The sequence below is a fragment of the Chanos chanos genome, chromosome 1 (assembly GCF_902362185.1).
Source record: "Chanos chanos chromosome 1, fChaCha1.1, whole genome shotgun sequence".
In the NCBI taxonomy this organism is placed as follows: Eukaryota; Metazoa; Chordata; class Actinopteri; order Gonorynchiformes; family Chanidae; genus Chanos; species Chanos chanos.
Genome location: NC_044495.1, coordinates 56,501,294 through 56,516,293, shown reverse-complemented (window position 1 = coordinate 56,516,293; position 15,000 = coordinate 56,501,294). Strand labels below are relative to the sequence as shown.

Sequence of the window (15,000 nt, the reverse complement as noted above, 5' to 3'; positions counted from 1 at the left end):
ACTGTCTGGACACACACTGCAGACAAACCTGTTCTCACTGCCTGGACACACACTGCAGACAAACCTGTTCTCACTGTCTGGACACACACTGCAGACAAACCTGTTCTCACTGTCTGGAAACACACTGCAGACAAACCTGTTCTCACTGTCTGGACACACACTGCACATGACAAACCTGTTCTCACTGTCTGGACACACACTGCACATGACAAACCTGTTCTCACTGTCTGGACACACACTGCACATGATCCTTGTTCTCACTGTCTGGACACACACTGCACATGATCCCTGTTCTCACTGTCCGGACACACACTGCAGACAAACCTGTTCTCACTGCCTGGACACACACTGCACATGATCCCTGTTCTCACTGTCTGGACACACACTGCACATGATCCCTGTTCTCACTGTCTGGACACACACTGCACATGATCCCTGTTCTCACTGTCTGGACACACACTGCACATGATCCCTGTTCTCACTGTCTGGACACACACTGCACATGATCCCTGTTCTCACTGTCTGGACACACATTGCAGACAAACCTGTTCTCACTGTCTGGAAACACACTGCACATGACAAACCTGTTCTCACTGTCTGGAAACACACTGCACATGACAAACCTGTTCTCACTGTCTGGACACACACTGCACATGACCCCTGTTCTCACTGTCTGGACACACACTGCAGATGACCCTGTTCTCACTGCCTGGACATACACTGCAGACAAACCTGTTCTCACTGTCTGGACACACACTGCACATGATCCCTGTTCTCACTGTCTGGACACACACTGCACATGATCCCTGTTCTCACTGTCTGGACACACACTGCAGACAAACCTGTTCTCACTGCCTGGACATACACTGCAGACAAACCTGCTCTCACTGTCTGGACACACACTGCAGACAAACCTGTTCTCACTGCCTGGACATACACTGCAGACAAACCTGTTCTCACTGTCTGGACACACACTGCAGACAAACCTGGACACACACTGCAGACAAACCTGTTCTCACTGTCTGGACACACACTGCAGACAAACCTGTTCTCACTGTCTGGACACACACTGCAGACAAACCTGTTCTCACTGCCTGGACACACACTGCAGACAAACCTGTTCTCACTGCCTGGACATACACTGCAGACAAACCTGTTCTCACTGTCTGGACACACACTGCAGACAAACCTGTTCTCACTGCCTGGACATACACTGCAGACAAACCTGTTCTCACTCCCTAGACACACACGGTGGCCGACCCTCATCCATACCTCTGGCAGACTGTTATACAGGGGACAGAGTCGGGACAATGAGGACGAGAGAGACAGGACTAGAGTAACCTACAAGGCCAGGCCGTTCAGCCCACAGGAGACCGCTCTAAAAGCACTCAGCATCCTGACACTCAAAGGCAATGTTCACACTGCACCCACAACCTCTGAGAAACAGACAGAGAATCTGAGGAGAAGGAGAGTGCGACAGAGATCAAAGAAAGCACAGAGCTTGACAGATGAAGAATGATAAGAGAATTAGAGGAAAGACTGTTAAAGACCAATATCATGCTTTGATGAGATATGCTCGGTTACTGATGTAGGACGAAAAAAAAGAAAAAAGGCTGATCATTAAAGTGCTAACTGTCACAGTGATGGAGCAATATGCATATGATTCATGACAATATCTTAACATCGTTAAAGAAGAGACATACTCATTCGTTCCTTCATTTATGGAACACGACAGGTTTTACTTTAGTCTCGTATCTCATAAAAAAAAAAAAACTCTATAATGCAAAAAAAAAAAAAACACGGAACATCTGACCAGTAGAGGCAATAAAAAGGCTCAATGAATTTTTCATGTTTCAGTTACTCTCTTTTATGTTACAGAGGCCTTGATCAGCAACCGTGAAACGAGAACCCCCCCCCCACCCCCCCATTCCTTCCTCTGTCTTTACTCTGAGAGGAGGAATATACAAGAGGGACAAGCATCTCCTGAAGATGGACGAGTGGAAATGCAACACACATATACGCGCACACACGAACACACACACGCATATACGCACACACAGTCACATATATACGCACGCACGAGCACACACACGCACATACACACACGCACACACACACACGCGCACACACACACAGAGCTCTTTTATCATTCATTCTGCCCATTCCATGGGCATTGTTTGTCGACTGAGGAGAGAGAGAGAGAGAGAGAGAGAAAGAGAGGGAGAGAGAGAGAGAGCTTTATTCATTCTCCTTGGTGCGTCACCCCAGTGTGTTTTATCTCTGTTCTTACTATCCAGTCAAAGCACTTCACATGAGCTTGTGAGCAGCCTTCAGTCTGTCCTGTTCTTTCAAACTCTATTTCCAGTGTTCAGCAAAGGCCTTCTCTCCTACTCTCCTCTTCAGCTCTCACACAATGCTCCAGCTATTGACAGCTGCACTATTAAAGAGAGTGAGTGAAGCTTCTGCTGAGGGGATCTGGAACTCTGTGTACTTTGCCAAGGAGACACACACACACACACACACACACACACACTCACTCACTCACTCACTCACTCCAGTGCAAATACTGCACAGTGCAGACAGACAATCTCTTCAAACAGCAGTGTGTGAAAAAGCCTGGGGTGAATTCCTCTAGCGAACTCTAAAGTCTATGACAGGAATGTCCAGGGATTCATTCAACAGCGCCACTGACACACCGAGCCAAGTAAAAGGCTGGCACGAAGTGTTAGCGTCTCCATCTTCAGAAATATTCTTTTCACCCATTCAACCCTCTTTTCAAACCAGTATTGGTGACTCGGTGAGATGCCAAGAAGCTAAATTAACAAGATTAAAAAAAAATATATCATTAAGATTTTGTTAAACTCATCTGTGAAGCCCTCAGAGTCAAAGACCACACAGAAACACTTAGGAGAAGCATAATTCAGGGTCTTAGGTATTGAACTGGAGGGCCACGAGAAAGGAGATCTTCGAAAAAATACTAAATAAATCTAAAAATAATAATCATAAAACACCTTGGAAAAAATTCTAATGGGATTTCAGACAGCCACGCTGGCGCGGGCGCTTATGTGAGCTCCCCCCCCCCCCCGGTTTTCCAAAAGCGATCAAAAACAAATCCACTTCGGCTCGACGGGCGCCTCATTGAAAAGCTTCATAATCATTGCATAAGCATTACGCAAGGATGCCCCGCGCTGGCATAACGCGGTGTCAAGACGGTTTCTTCCCACCTCAGTCCGTCTGGGTGGATGACACAGTGAAATGAGCTGTGACTTGACTTGACTTCTGACACGCTGAACGTTCCTTCGCTCTTATCTGTAGATAACGCCGAGCGAGCGTGTCTGTAAAAGATACCGAGATACAAACGTACGGCTCTGACGGAGCCACGGCCAGGTGAGTCCATATATAACGGACGGCTTTTCATAAAGCTGCTCTCTCTGACTTCATTAGACAGGTATGGTTCTGACGGAGCCACGGCCAGGTGAGTCCATATATAATGGACCGCTTTTCATAAAGCTGCTCTCTCTGACTTCATTAGACGCGTACGGCTCTGACAGAGCGACGGCCAGGTGAGTCCATATATAATGGACCGCTTTTCATAAAGCTGCTCTCTCTGACTTCATTAGACGCGTATGGTTCTGACGGAGCCACGGCCAGGTGAGTCCATATATAATGGACCGCTTTTCATAAAGCTGCTCTCTCTGACTTCATTAGACGCGTATGGTTCTGACGGAGCCACGGCCAGGTGAGTCCATATATAATGGACCGCTTTTCATAAAGCTGCTCTCTCTGACTTCATTAGACAGGTATGGTTCTGACGGAGCCACGGCCAGGTGAGTCCATATATAATGGACCGCTTTTCATAAAGCTGCTCTCTCTGACTTCATTAGACACGTACGGCTCTGACAGAGCGACGGCCAGGTGAGTCCATATATAATGGACCGCTTTTCATAAAGCTGCTCTCTCTGACTTCATTAGACACGTACGGCTCTGACAGAGCGACGGCCAGGTGAGTCCATATATAATGGACCGCTTTTCATAAAGCTGCTCTCTCTGACTTCATTAGACGCGTATGGTTCTGACGGAGCCACGGCCAGGTGAGTCCATATATAATGGACCGCTTTTCATAAAGCTGCTCTCTCTGACTTCATTAGACGCGTATGGTTCTGACGGAGCCACGGCCAGGTGAGTCCATATATAATGGACCGCTTTTCATAAAGCTGCTCTCTCTGACTTCATTAGACACGTACGGCTCTGACAGAGCGACGGCCAGGTGAGTCCATATATAATGGACCGCTTTTCATAAAGCTGCTCTCTCTGACTTCATTAGACACGTACGGCTCTGACAGAGCTGCTCTCTCTGACTTCATTTCCTCTGTCTATTAACACCTTCATTTCACCCATCTCTCTTTCTCTCCTGCTCTCCCTCTCTCAGTCTTTCTCTCTCTCTCTGTCGTGCGCATTGATGAAATATTTTTAGACTGATAATTTCTTCTCCACACAGTTTCTTCGTGTTGAATTAGCTGGGGGGGGGGGGCAACCACTATAAATATTTCTGATGAGTTTTCAGAGCTACTGATGCAGCTAAATGAGCTGGAGAATGAACGCGGCTCTGAAAAGCGATAAGGGCCATGTTTACGGTACTGTGTGATTCAGCCCTGAGTGAGCGAACAGAACTGTGACACTGTCTCTCTGAAAAGACTAAAGACAGGCGACCTGATGACCATATTTGGATGGCGTTTGTCAGAGAAGTTCTCTGAAGCATTGTGTGTGTGTGGATGCGTGGAAGACTCAGAGAGAGAGAGAGAGCGGCCTACCTGTCGCTCCCCGGCTGAAACTCGGACAGTAGGGATGGTCTGCGACGGTGCGGCTGGGTCAGGGCTCCGTGCGACATGTGGGAGCTGTAGTCTCGAGAGTGAGAATGATAGTCCACCAGGCCTACGTCCTGAAACACACAGAAACACGAGCACGGCGCACAGTCAGATTCACACTCACAGTCTTAAAACTGCACAGGATAACACAGTCATTTCAAAAAGGGTGATGTCACTCCGTCACTTCTAACTTCTGCTACATATGATGACGTGAGTGTTGAAGACTATCATTTCACACATATAGGGGAAAATAATGACAAATAGGCAGAATCCAGAGTAAAGGTCAGATGAGTGTTTAAATGTCAGCATTTAAAAAAAAAAAAAAAAAACGTTCTCTTTCTAATGGAAGGAGGAGTAACTGTCAGGTATATGACAATCTGATGGGAGAGAGAGAGAGAGAGAGAGTGTGGTATGGGTTAACATTTACATGCCGTGATCCTGCAAAGCCCTTTAACGGCTGTTTCTAAAGCATCCCTCAACCGTTCACCACACCGTTATGACTCATTCTGATTCAGCACTCACGCAGTCACGAGTGGGTCATGCTAGCAAACCACAACTGTCCTACCCAGTGATTTCCTCTGGCCGTTTAACCTGTGTGAAGACGAAGTCTATTCTCATTTAAATGTGACCTTTTTGCTATTTCAGGTACTCGTCGGAGGCTGGTGCTAAAAGCTGGTGTTTACTGGGCGTGGAGACAGAATGAACAGTGTTTTTGGTCTTTTGGGATGAATGGGGATTAAGGTTGGGTTAAATCTCTTCACAGTCACAGCGAAGTCCTATTACGGCCTGCGGGCGGCTACCAACCATAGCTGCGTCGCTGAGCGGGACTGCCATCGGTCAAGAGAGGAGAGAGCAGTGTTGCATTCTGGGTTTGTGGGGGCTTGGGTGTTAAAATCGGGGGATCAGATTTGTTTTTGGTACAACATTAACATAGTGGAGGTTGAGCAAGAACAGTATGTCACGGGCTAGTTATGGTTCTGTTACTTTAGGATTAGACCAGACACCAATTAGAGAGCGAGAGAGAGAGTGAGAGAGAGTGAGTAGTGTTTAGTCATGTGGCTTGGAGGTCGTGAACTACTTTAGAGCACAGTAATTCTCTGTTGCCAAAATCCATCCTAACTGCGGGGTGTGTGTGATCATGGCTGTGTGTGTCAGACACAAACACACACAGAGGGGGGTGTGTGTGTGTGTGTGTGTGTGTGTGTGTGTGTGTGTGCGCGCGTGCGTGAGGCTGACAGATGTGTCTGGTACTATGCACTGCATGGGCTGAGGTATTAAACCTTGACACATGGCATATTTATAGGCACCTTTCTGCCAGATACATTTGTCATTGATGAAACACTGGATGCTGTGCACAGAGCCAGGGTTTTGAAGTTAAAGGCTTTTCTTACATAAATGAACGCACGCATTAGGTACAGTCTGAGATTCACCGTTACCACGGTAACGAAAAAGCAGCGCATAATCCCTCATAATGAGCGGCCCCTATAGAAATAAAGGCCCGCGCGTGAACGGGAAGCGTCGGTGGCGTGCTATACATTACCGTGTGGGTTCGTGCCAGCTGCAGAGGCAGGGAGGCTGGGCCGGGGAGGTGACGGGCATCCACTGCCCTCCTGGCCTGAGGGACCGGCTGCGGGTGAGAGGACATGCTGGCGCCGCGACTTCCTCTACGCGCAGGAAGTGGGTGTGGTCGTGTCGCAGGCGCGGGGCATCATGGGTATCTGCGTCCGGGCGGCCGGTGACCTGAGAGGAGAGAGGGAGACAGGGAGAGATGAGATGGCGTCAACAGTCGAGAAAAATCGATCGCTCGACGTGCGTTTGACGAGGCAGAGCGTACAGTACGAAGGATAAAGATTTCGGATCTCCTACTGGGGGGAGCAGATTGAAAACAGTTGGAGAGGACACTGGGGAAGAGCGAGAAACTGTGACAGTCTCAGAGAGAAAAGTGGTACAACCTCAGAACAGCTGCCATGAGCTCAGACACTCCAAAAAAAAAAAGAAAGTATCAGAGAGAGAGATAGAGAGAGAGAAAGAGAGAAAGAGAGAGAGAGAGAGTAGAGGGAGAGAGATTTCCCAACTGCCACCTGCTGCTTTTTGAATAAATGTCTACAGTGTGCTGAATGAAAGGCCCACTCTATGTGCCTTTATGTCTTCCTGTCACTATCTCTCTCTGTCTCTCTCTCTCTCTCTCTGGGTCAGGAGGTGTGGTGTGCAGACAGGCTGCTGAGGCTCATGCCTGAGTGCTGGTGAAGAGGAAGGTGAGCCATGAAGAGTAATGTGAGAACACTGCTCACTCTCACTCAAGCCACACACACGCACGCACGCACGCACGCACACGCACGCGCAAACACACGCGCACGCGCACACGCACACACACACGCACACACACATGCACGCACGCACGCACGCGCACACACACGCACACACACGCACACACACGGCTGCAGTAAAACGGCACATCTCACACAAATCCCTGCTGATTCACATTCCCTTATGGCTCTGCCTCCCTGCCTGCACTGCACAGATAAGACACACACTCCACCAAATCAGGCTGGATTTATATAGGGTTACAACACAGCGCGGACAGGAAATAACTACAATTACACTGGGGATTAAGTTGATAATGATAATGCTAAATCAATGATAATGCTCAACCGTGGCTTAAGGTCAATGACATTGTCATTTGGACTATGCCCATGGGGCATGAAATCTAAATTTAAAAGGGTTTTTTTTGTTGTTTACTCTGTATGTGTTATACTCAGAACGCGTGCACACAGATCCACACAGTCACTCTCCTGTTCTCTGAATGCTTATTACCAGTGCCAACTTTCTGAGAATACAAAGTGGCTTTCCACGGTATGTGTGTGTGTGTGTGTGTATCATGTGACCAGCAGTCCTGCCAAGAGTGGACATTAGAACTGTTGCCATTTCCAAAGACTCCTGCAGACACACACACACACATACACACATCACAGCCAACCCTACAGGCTTCCTAGACTCAATCGCTATCTCTTTGAGTGGGACGTTCCAATTACTACTCTCTCTCACACACACAAACACACACACACACACAAACACTTTGTTCTGACTGGTAATGTGTAGCCCAATGTCTGTGTGGAGAACACCAGTGGAATTTCCACCAGTTCCCTGTTAAGGAAAAGCAACTTCTCCTCCTCGCCTGCGCTGCCAAGCACATACTGGGTTGCAACTGTTTCCCAGTTAAACTAATTGGCTTAGCGGGGACCAAAACAGAGCTGTCCCACTACTATGTTTACTTAAAACAGGGCTGCGACCCATCTGTGCGAGTCTCCAGAGAGATGCTGTCATCTGGGGTAACCATTGAGCCATGTCATGTGGACACACATTTCCTTTTTCACCTGCAGGGGCTTCATGCGTTTACTGGAAAGGAAATGGAACTGGGGGCCGTGGACGTGAAGGTCTCGAGCAAAGCGTCTTTGGTTGAGAGGTCACCGTAGTTCCAGTTCAGTTTTTCATTTCCTCTGAAATGTGTCCGACGGTAATAACCATTACTTTCGGGCGCATTCGCTCGTCTGCTTGGAGTGGATCTTTTCGAGAGGCATCTCACATGTGTTGCCATTTTCCCCTGCAGCTCCGCGTCTCCCGTCTGTCTCCCCTGTCATCAGTCAAGAATATAAAACCGCGACGACAACTTAATTACGTTACACGTCTTCCAAAACGACGATTTGACTTAAAAAAAAAAAAAGAAGAAGAAATCGGAACCAGCCCAGGGTTTCCCACTCCCTGTCTTCTTCCACATTCTGACTGTTCCTCTTTCTCGGTCCCTCCCTCTCTTACATTCATTAGAGGTTTTTTTTGGTTTTTTACTACACAAACAAAGCCGCCACCTTCTCCTTTCCTTCCTGCCCATCTACCCATTTCATTTACAGAAAAGGGTGGGCTCCACATGAACGTAAAACACACACACACACGCGCGCGCACATACACACACACACTCCTTATCTTACACGCTGTTTTGTTTGACTCTGCGCAGATCTGTGGGGGTGTGGAGGGCAGGGCACAAAACTAATGAACAGAGACTCTTTATGAAGCATTGACATGCCACAAGAAACGCATACAGAGAGAGAGAGAGAGAGGGACAGAGAAAGAGAGAGAGAGAGAGAGAGAAGGCTTAATGATATTGTTGTGCAAATAATAATAAGGCATGAGAGGTAGATTAAACGGAGTAAGACTCCTTTCACGTGAAAAGCGGACTGACGACAGAAATGTCGCTGTTGATGTAGACAGGGAAGCGCCCAACCTGCCGTTTGACTGGAACTGCTCCCCAAAACATAACAGAGTCCTCAAATGAACCCCGCCCGATTCAAACAAGCCACATCAGATTCGCAATCTAAAAAATCCATCGACCGTGTTCTTTTTTTTTTTTTTTTAACCCGAAATAAACAGGGACTGTCTACCGCCATGAAAGCTCCTGTCTCACACAACACTTATTAATCTGTATTAACACCTCATCTCTACAGCTCCCAGTGGGTCCCACACTGCTGATATTCACCTGCTAAAAGCAAAGAGAATACTCTGTGAGGCTTCTAAGAGCTCTGCTCCTTCATAATTTAAAGCTACTGTGTCATGAAGCACAATGAGTGCAGGGGAGACAGGGCCAATGGATGGGTCACTGAACCAGGCAATCTTTCTTCAGTAAAGTCAAGGTGGCTTTATGAGATAGATAAAGGGCGCCTGGCATTGAATTTAGTCCCGTACGCAGAAGAAACTCATTTCTCCCGAGGAGGGAGGAGAAACGCCTTCGGGTTTACCTCGAGTCAACCCGCCGTGAGTTAGAGGAGTTTAAGGAGTTACGGAGGAGAAGGTGTGTTCACCTCACATGATAATGACTGCTGGGTTATCTAAAGCCTGAGATGAACTGAGGAGGAGTCCTGTCCAATTGAAGGAACTGAGTGTAGGCTGTGTTAAAAAAAGAAAAGAGAGAGAGAGAGAGAGAGAGAGAGAGAGGGAGGAAAAACTATAATACACCAATATTCTGCCCTAATGTGACTGAAAGGATTATTCAATAAAGATGGGTAAGAGCTATCCAACAAAAACTTCATCAAGGAAAACAGGTTTGCCATTAAAGAGAGAGAGAGAGAGAGAGAGAGAGAGAGAGAGAGAGAGAGAGAGATAGCCCTAATCGGTCATTTAGAGCAGATTTTGCCTGGAGAGCAAAAGAGAGAGGTCAATGGAGAGAGAGAGAGAGAATGTGTGTTGGATTGCAATCAGTCACAAGATCTGGAGAGCAAGTGCCTCTGTCGAAAGAGTGATAGAGCAAGGAGAGAGAGTGAGAGAGAGAGAGAGAGAGAGAGAGAGAGAGGGAGAGAGAGGGAGAGAGAGGGAGAGAGAGGGAGAGAGAGAGAGAGAGAGAGAGAGAGGGGCTTTGACATAAACACCAGGCTGGGCCCACAGACAGGAGGGGAAACACATGCTCTGGCACGGATACAGACACCCACAGGCAACGGCTTGGCTGCCTGCCAACGCTGCGAATGAACTCACTCACCCCTTTCTCTCTCTCTCTCTCTCTTTCTCTCCCTCTTTCTCTCTCTCTTACTCGCTTTCTCTTTCACGCTCACTCCCGTGCCTCCAAACCCCCCACCCCAAGACTATCTGGCTCGTTTGAGCATTCTCTCCCCACCTTGCTCTCTCCTGTTACATTTCTCTTCCTCCCTGTCTTCTGCCTTCTACTCTGCTGATAAAACAGACACACACACACACGCACACACACACAGCTCTGTATTACAACAGCACAGACCCTGTGTTTATGACACAGCCATTAGCCTGCTTCCATACACTATCCTCACATCTTCCTCTATGTTTTAAAACACACACACACACACACACACTCAAAACATGGTTAAAAAAAAAAAAAAAAAAAACCTGATTTGAATCTCTTACTATGTCTAAGCTTTTCAGTGTCCGGTTTTGCGTTGGAGTAATTTCCTCAAATGATTTACTATGCATATTAGTAACAAAAGAGACACAGACTCTGTTTGTTAGATGAGCTATTCATAGCTGATAAGCTGAGTTGGATAACAGTCTCTCTCTCTCTCTCTCTCTGCGCTGGCCTACTTGTGTCTGCACTAACGTGAGTTATGACAGCTGTGTGTGGTTTGAAGCGGTTCTGCAGCAGTCACACGGCAGCGTGAAAAAAAAAAAAAAAAAAAAAAAGCCAGCCCTTTTTGCACCACTGATCTGTAGGATCAAAACTGTTTGACCACTCTGCCTTTGTCTTTGCTATGTTAAGGCTACTGAAACAGCCTCAGAGAGGCTCTCACACACAAACGCGCGCGCACACACACACACACACTCCGTCATGAGTCGCTATGGCTTTTATTTTCTCCTTTTCTACGGCTGCGGGCCCGGCTTTCACGTGGCTCTACGCCTCTGTGGCTCCAGGCGATTGAGGATAAGATTTATTTAACACGGCTCCAGAGCAAAGCCAAAAAAAAAAAAAAAAAAAAGCCTCACCTACTCTGTACTTTCACACCTGCTTTTTCCAAAAGGGAAAGGTTTTTTTTTTTTTTTTCCCCCAAAGAAACTCAAAACCTTCGAGCCAAAGGGTGGTCTGAGTGTGAAGCCCTGTCCAGAGGAAGGAGAGAGGCGATACTTTCATTGACAGCCACAACCAAAGAAAAAAAAAAATGAATTGAACTGAGAGACGGAGAAAGACAAACTCAAGCAAAGCAAATCACACAGAGTAGGTGCTAAGACAGAAACAGAGAGACAGAGCGAGAGAGAGAGAAAGGACATCACATAACACATCAAAGTAACCACCACTTACGTGGAATAATACTTGATCTTAAAAAAAAAAAAACCCTCCTTCAGTAACGATCTTCCATCTCCCAAAACTAAGTCACACTTCTCCAAATTCCTTTCAATCAGCGTTTCTCACACTTGCCAAACAACGTTCCACCGCCTCATTACATCACACACATTACATTCTGTCCTGTAACTCGTCTCTGTCTGGGTCCAAACGAAGCTTTCCTTCCATTTACTCCATTCACTCTGAAAGCATGTTTTCAAAAAAAAAGAAAGAAAGAAAGAAAGAAAGAAAGAAAGAAAGAAAGAAAGAAAGAAAGAAAGAAGGAAAAAAACCCCGTCTGCTCCACTATCAGTCCCCTCCTCACAGGGTTAAAGAGAAGGCCCATGTGCTTCTTACCTCATTCTCTCTTTGATAAGACTACTGGGACAAAGGCAATGACACTGCGAGATGGTGAAAAACCACATTCACCTCTGAACACAGATGTTAAGACACCTTTAATTCTGCCATCGCTATGTGGGTACAGTTCTAACATTTCTATAAAGAGGTGTGGAATCCTTACTCAACCAGTCAGGGAGAAGTGGAAAGAGTGCGTGTGTGTGTGTGTGTGTGTGTGTGTGTGTTTCTGTTTGTTTAATGTTGGATAATTAAGTCTGGGACATTCTGAATGAAACCAAACAAATTCAGTTCCATGGATTGAATCATGTTTACAGTGGTGAAGCTAAATAAAGAAGTGTGTGTGTGTGTGTGTGTGTGTGTTCCTCCCTTTCCTGTGCCTCTCTCTGTTTCCAAATGTTTCTGTAGAGGCCCCCTCCCCCAAACAATTTCTCTCCCTCCCTCCCTCCCTCCCTCCCTCTCAGCCTCGTGATCTCCCCATCGTATTCTCTCACTGGGCCCCAAGAGGTTATTTGAGGTCAAAGTGCAGGGGACCAGTCTGACCTCTACGAATAGCTCTTAAAAACACACACACAGACACACACACACACACAGACAAACGCAAATACATACTTCCCGTCGCTCATTCATGCGCAGGTTATAAGCTTTGAGGTCAACACGTCTAACAATGCACTCGTGTTCTTTTTCTATACGTTTTCAATCATACGTCAATGTTTTAACCTGTGAGAACAAAACAGGATGCAACTCCCCAAGAGCCGAAAAAAAAAAAAAAAACAGCACCATATATGACTTGTCAAAACCACATCACCGCGCTTGCTTTGGAGTGACTCACCCACTGCACATAATAACACCTGCCACTATAACCCGCACCTATATCACAGCTTTCTCACACACACACATACTCACGCACACACGTATGTACATACACATACTCACACTCACAGGTACACACTCTCTCTCTGACACATTCATCACATTCATGCACACACACACACACACGCATGCATGCAAAGAGCATCAGGTTTGACTGTTGAGAGACACAGGCTCTGTCACGCTCACATGGTAAGATCAGAAAGACGACAGTAGGCACAGGCAGGCACTCAGATTCATTTATAGAGTGTATGTGTACACAGACAACAGCCCCATGCCCATAACAACAATCCCAAACCACACCTCCCCCACTCTCAGCTTCACACACACACACACACACACACACACACACAAAATAAGGACATCTGTGTTGCATAAGAGCTGAGGAGTGACTTACCACTGAGCAGACCATAATCTACACAAATCCTCTCTGTCTCTCTCACTCATAATCTGTGCGAGTGTGTGTGTGTGTGTGTGTGTGTGTGTGTGTGTGTGTTTGGACTGGTTATCATAACCAAAGTGTCAAAACAGACTTTTTTTTTGGAAGTAATTGTTTACTACTGCAGAAACGTGACAAACAAAAGCTTATCCCATCATCTCCTATAAAAATCGTTTCTTCGTCGACAAACACAGGCCTGTCTTTGAGAAGAAGCAAAAACTCCCCCATCACACAAGAGCGTGCTCAGCCGTGTGTCTCAGAGCAGGGTCAGCTCACGTCTCGTAAAGCTGGAAATGATGTCGACAGGGTCTGAACGCCAACGACGTTCAGGATTTACCATCACTATAAGATACAAACTGGAAATGATGAAGACCCCTCAGACACTGTCAAATCTACACATCAAAACAAACGGCTGACTCCATACCTCACTGTCTGTGAACTGACTGTTTACAGCAGCGCAGAGTGAAGAGTCTGAGACACTCACATATACTCGCTGGAATACTCCGTTTGCTTCTTATTCGCCGTTTAAATTCCAAGGAATTCTTATCCAAAAGTCAGGGGAAAGACATAAGACGAGAATCAACCTGTCTCAGGTCCGCAAAAATATGTCACTGGTGTGTGTGTACACACACACACTCACTCTCTCTCTCACTCACACAGCTGACCTTTTTACACACCAACAGGAAACCACAGGGCCAACACCTAATCTTCTCAACACCGGCAAATTACAGCATCTCTCTGTCACACACTCACACACACACACACACACACACGCACACACAAACACACACACACAAGCTCTCAACAAAACACAATGACAAACTATTCTCACGGCAGTCTTGTTCGTCACACATACTTTAAAGCTGAATATTAACACTTAATTTATCTCTTTCACTGATAACATAAACACACACACACACCCATATACAAAATATTATTGTCACTGTCAGAAAAGAATCTGCCGAGAACCGTAGTCAAAAAGAACTTACAAACAAACATAGACAGGAACAAACGATTAGAGATTCATATAACAGGGTACGAGTCAGCAACCTCAAGAGTTTCTATAAAAACTGTCTGAAAAAGCCACACATACACACACCTGCCGACGGCTGGGAGTCTCACACACACGCGCGCACGCGCGAGTGCAAGCGAGCAGTCTAGCAGACAGTTATTTTTTGCCAGCAGCAGACCAGAAAATGAGATTCAGCGATCAATAGCTAACCTCCAGGCTGCCTGGAATCACCTCACAGAGCCAATCCCGAGCGTCCCACGGGCCCTTCCTCGCAGTCTTCCTCACGCTGTCTCGAACCTCAGCCGTCAGCCATCCCAGCGCGCTCTCTTAAGAACCAGAGGTATGACCGGACACGCACGAGATTTGAGCGCGGCTCGAAGACGGCGGGAGCGCTCTGTTCGACGTTCGTTTTCACTTAGCCTGTCTGTCTGAACGCGGATGACAAAACAGGGGTCGTAACGTGGCTGAAACTCTGGAGAAAATTCTCTTGCTCTTTTGGGAGGGTGTTTTTTTGGGGGTTTTTTGCCCCTTTCTCTCATTCTTTCTCCGTTTCATTTTTCTGGACCGTGACAGTGTCTGGCCAGGGGTGTGAACAACTCAGTCATCCTCTTCTATCTCTCCCTTGTGTCTCTCTCTC

At 46.8% G+C, this 15,000-nt stretch overlaps 1 protein-coding gene across 1 annotated transcript in view; it reads right to left on the bottom strand.

Moving 5' to 3' along the window:
- ncor2 (nuclear receptor corepressor 2) overlaps positions 1–15,000 on the bottom strand; it is an 86,698-nt gene that overhangs the window by 62,081 nt on the left and 9,617 nt on the right. Inside the window, exons 2-3 of the mRNA XM_030768380.1 lie at positions 6,406–6,605; positions 4,812–4,939 (exon numbers count right to left, since the gene is read on the bottom strand). Of these exons, the coding sequence (XP_030624240.1) occupies positions 4,812–4,939; positions 6,406–6,510 (233 nt within the window). The 5' untranslated portion in view covers positions 6,511–6,605. The remainder of the gene's footprint in view (positions 1–4,811; positions 4,940–6,405; positions 6,606–15,000) is intronic.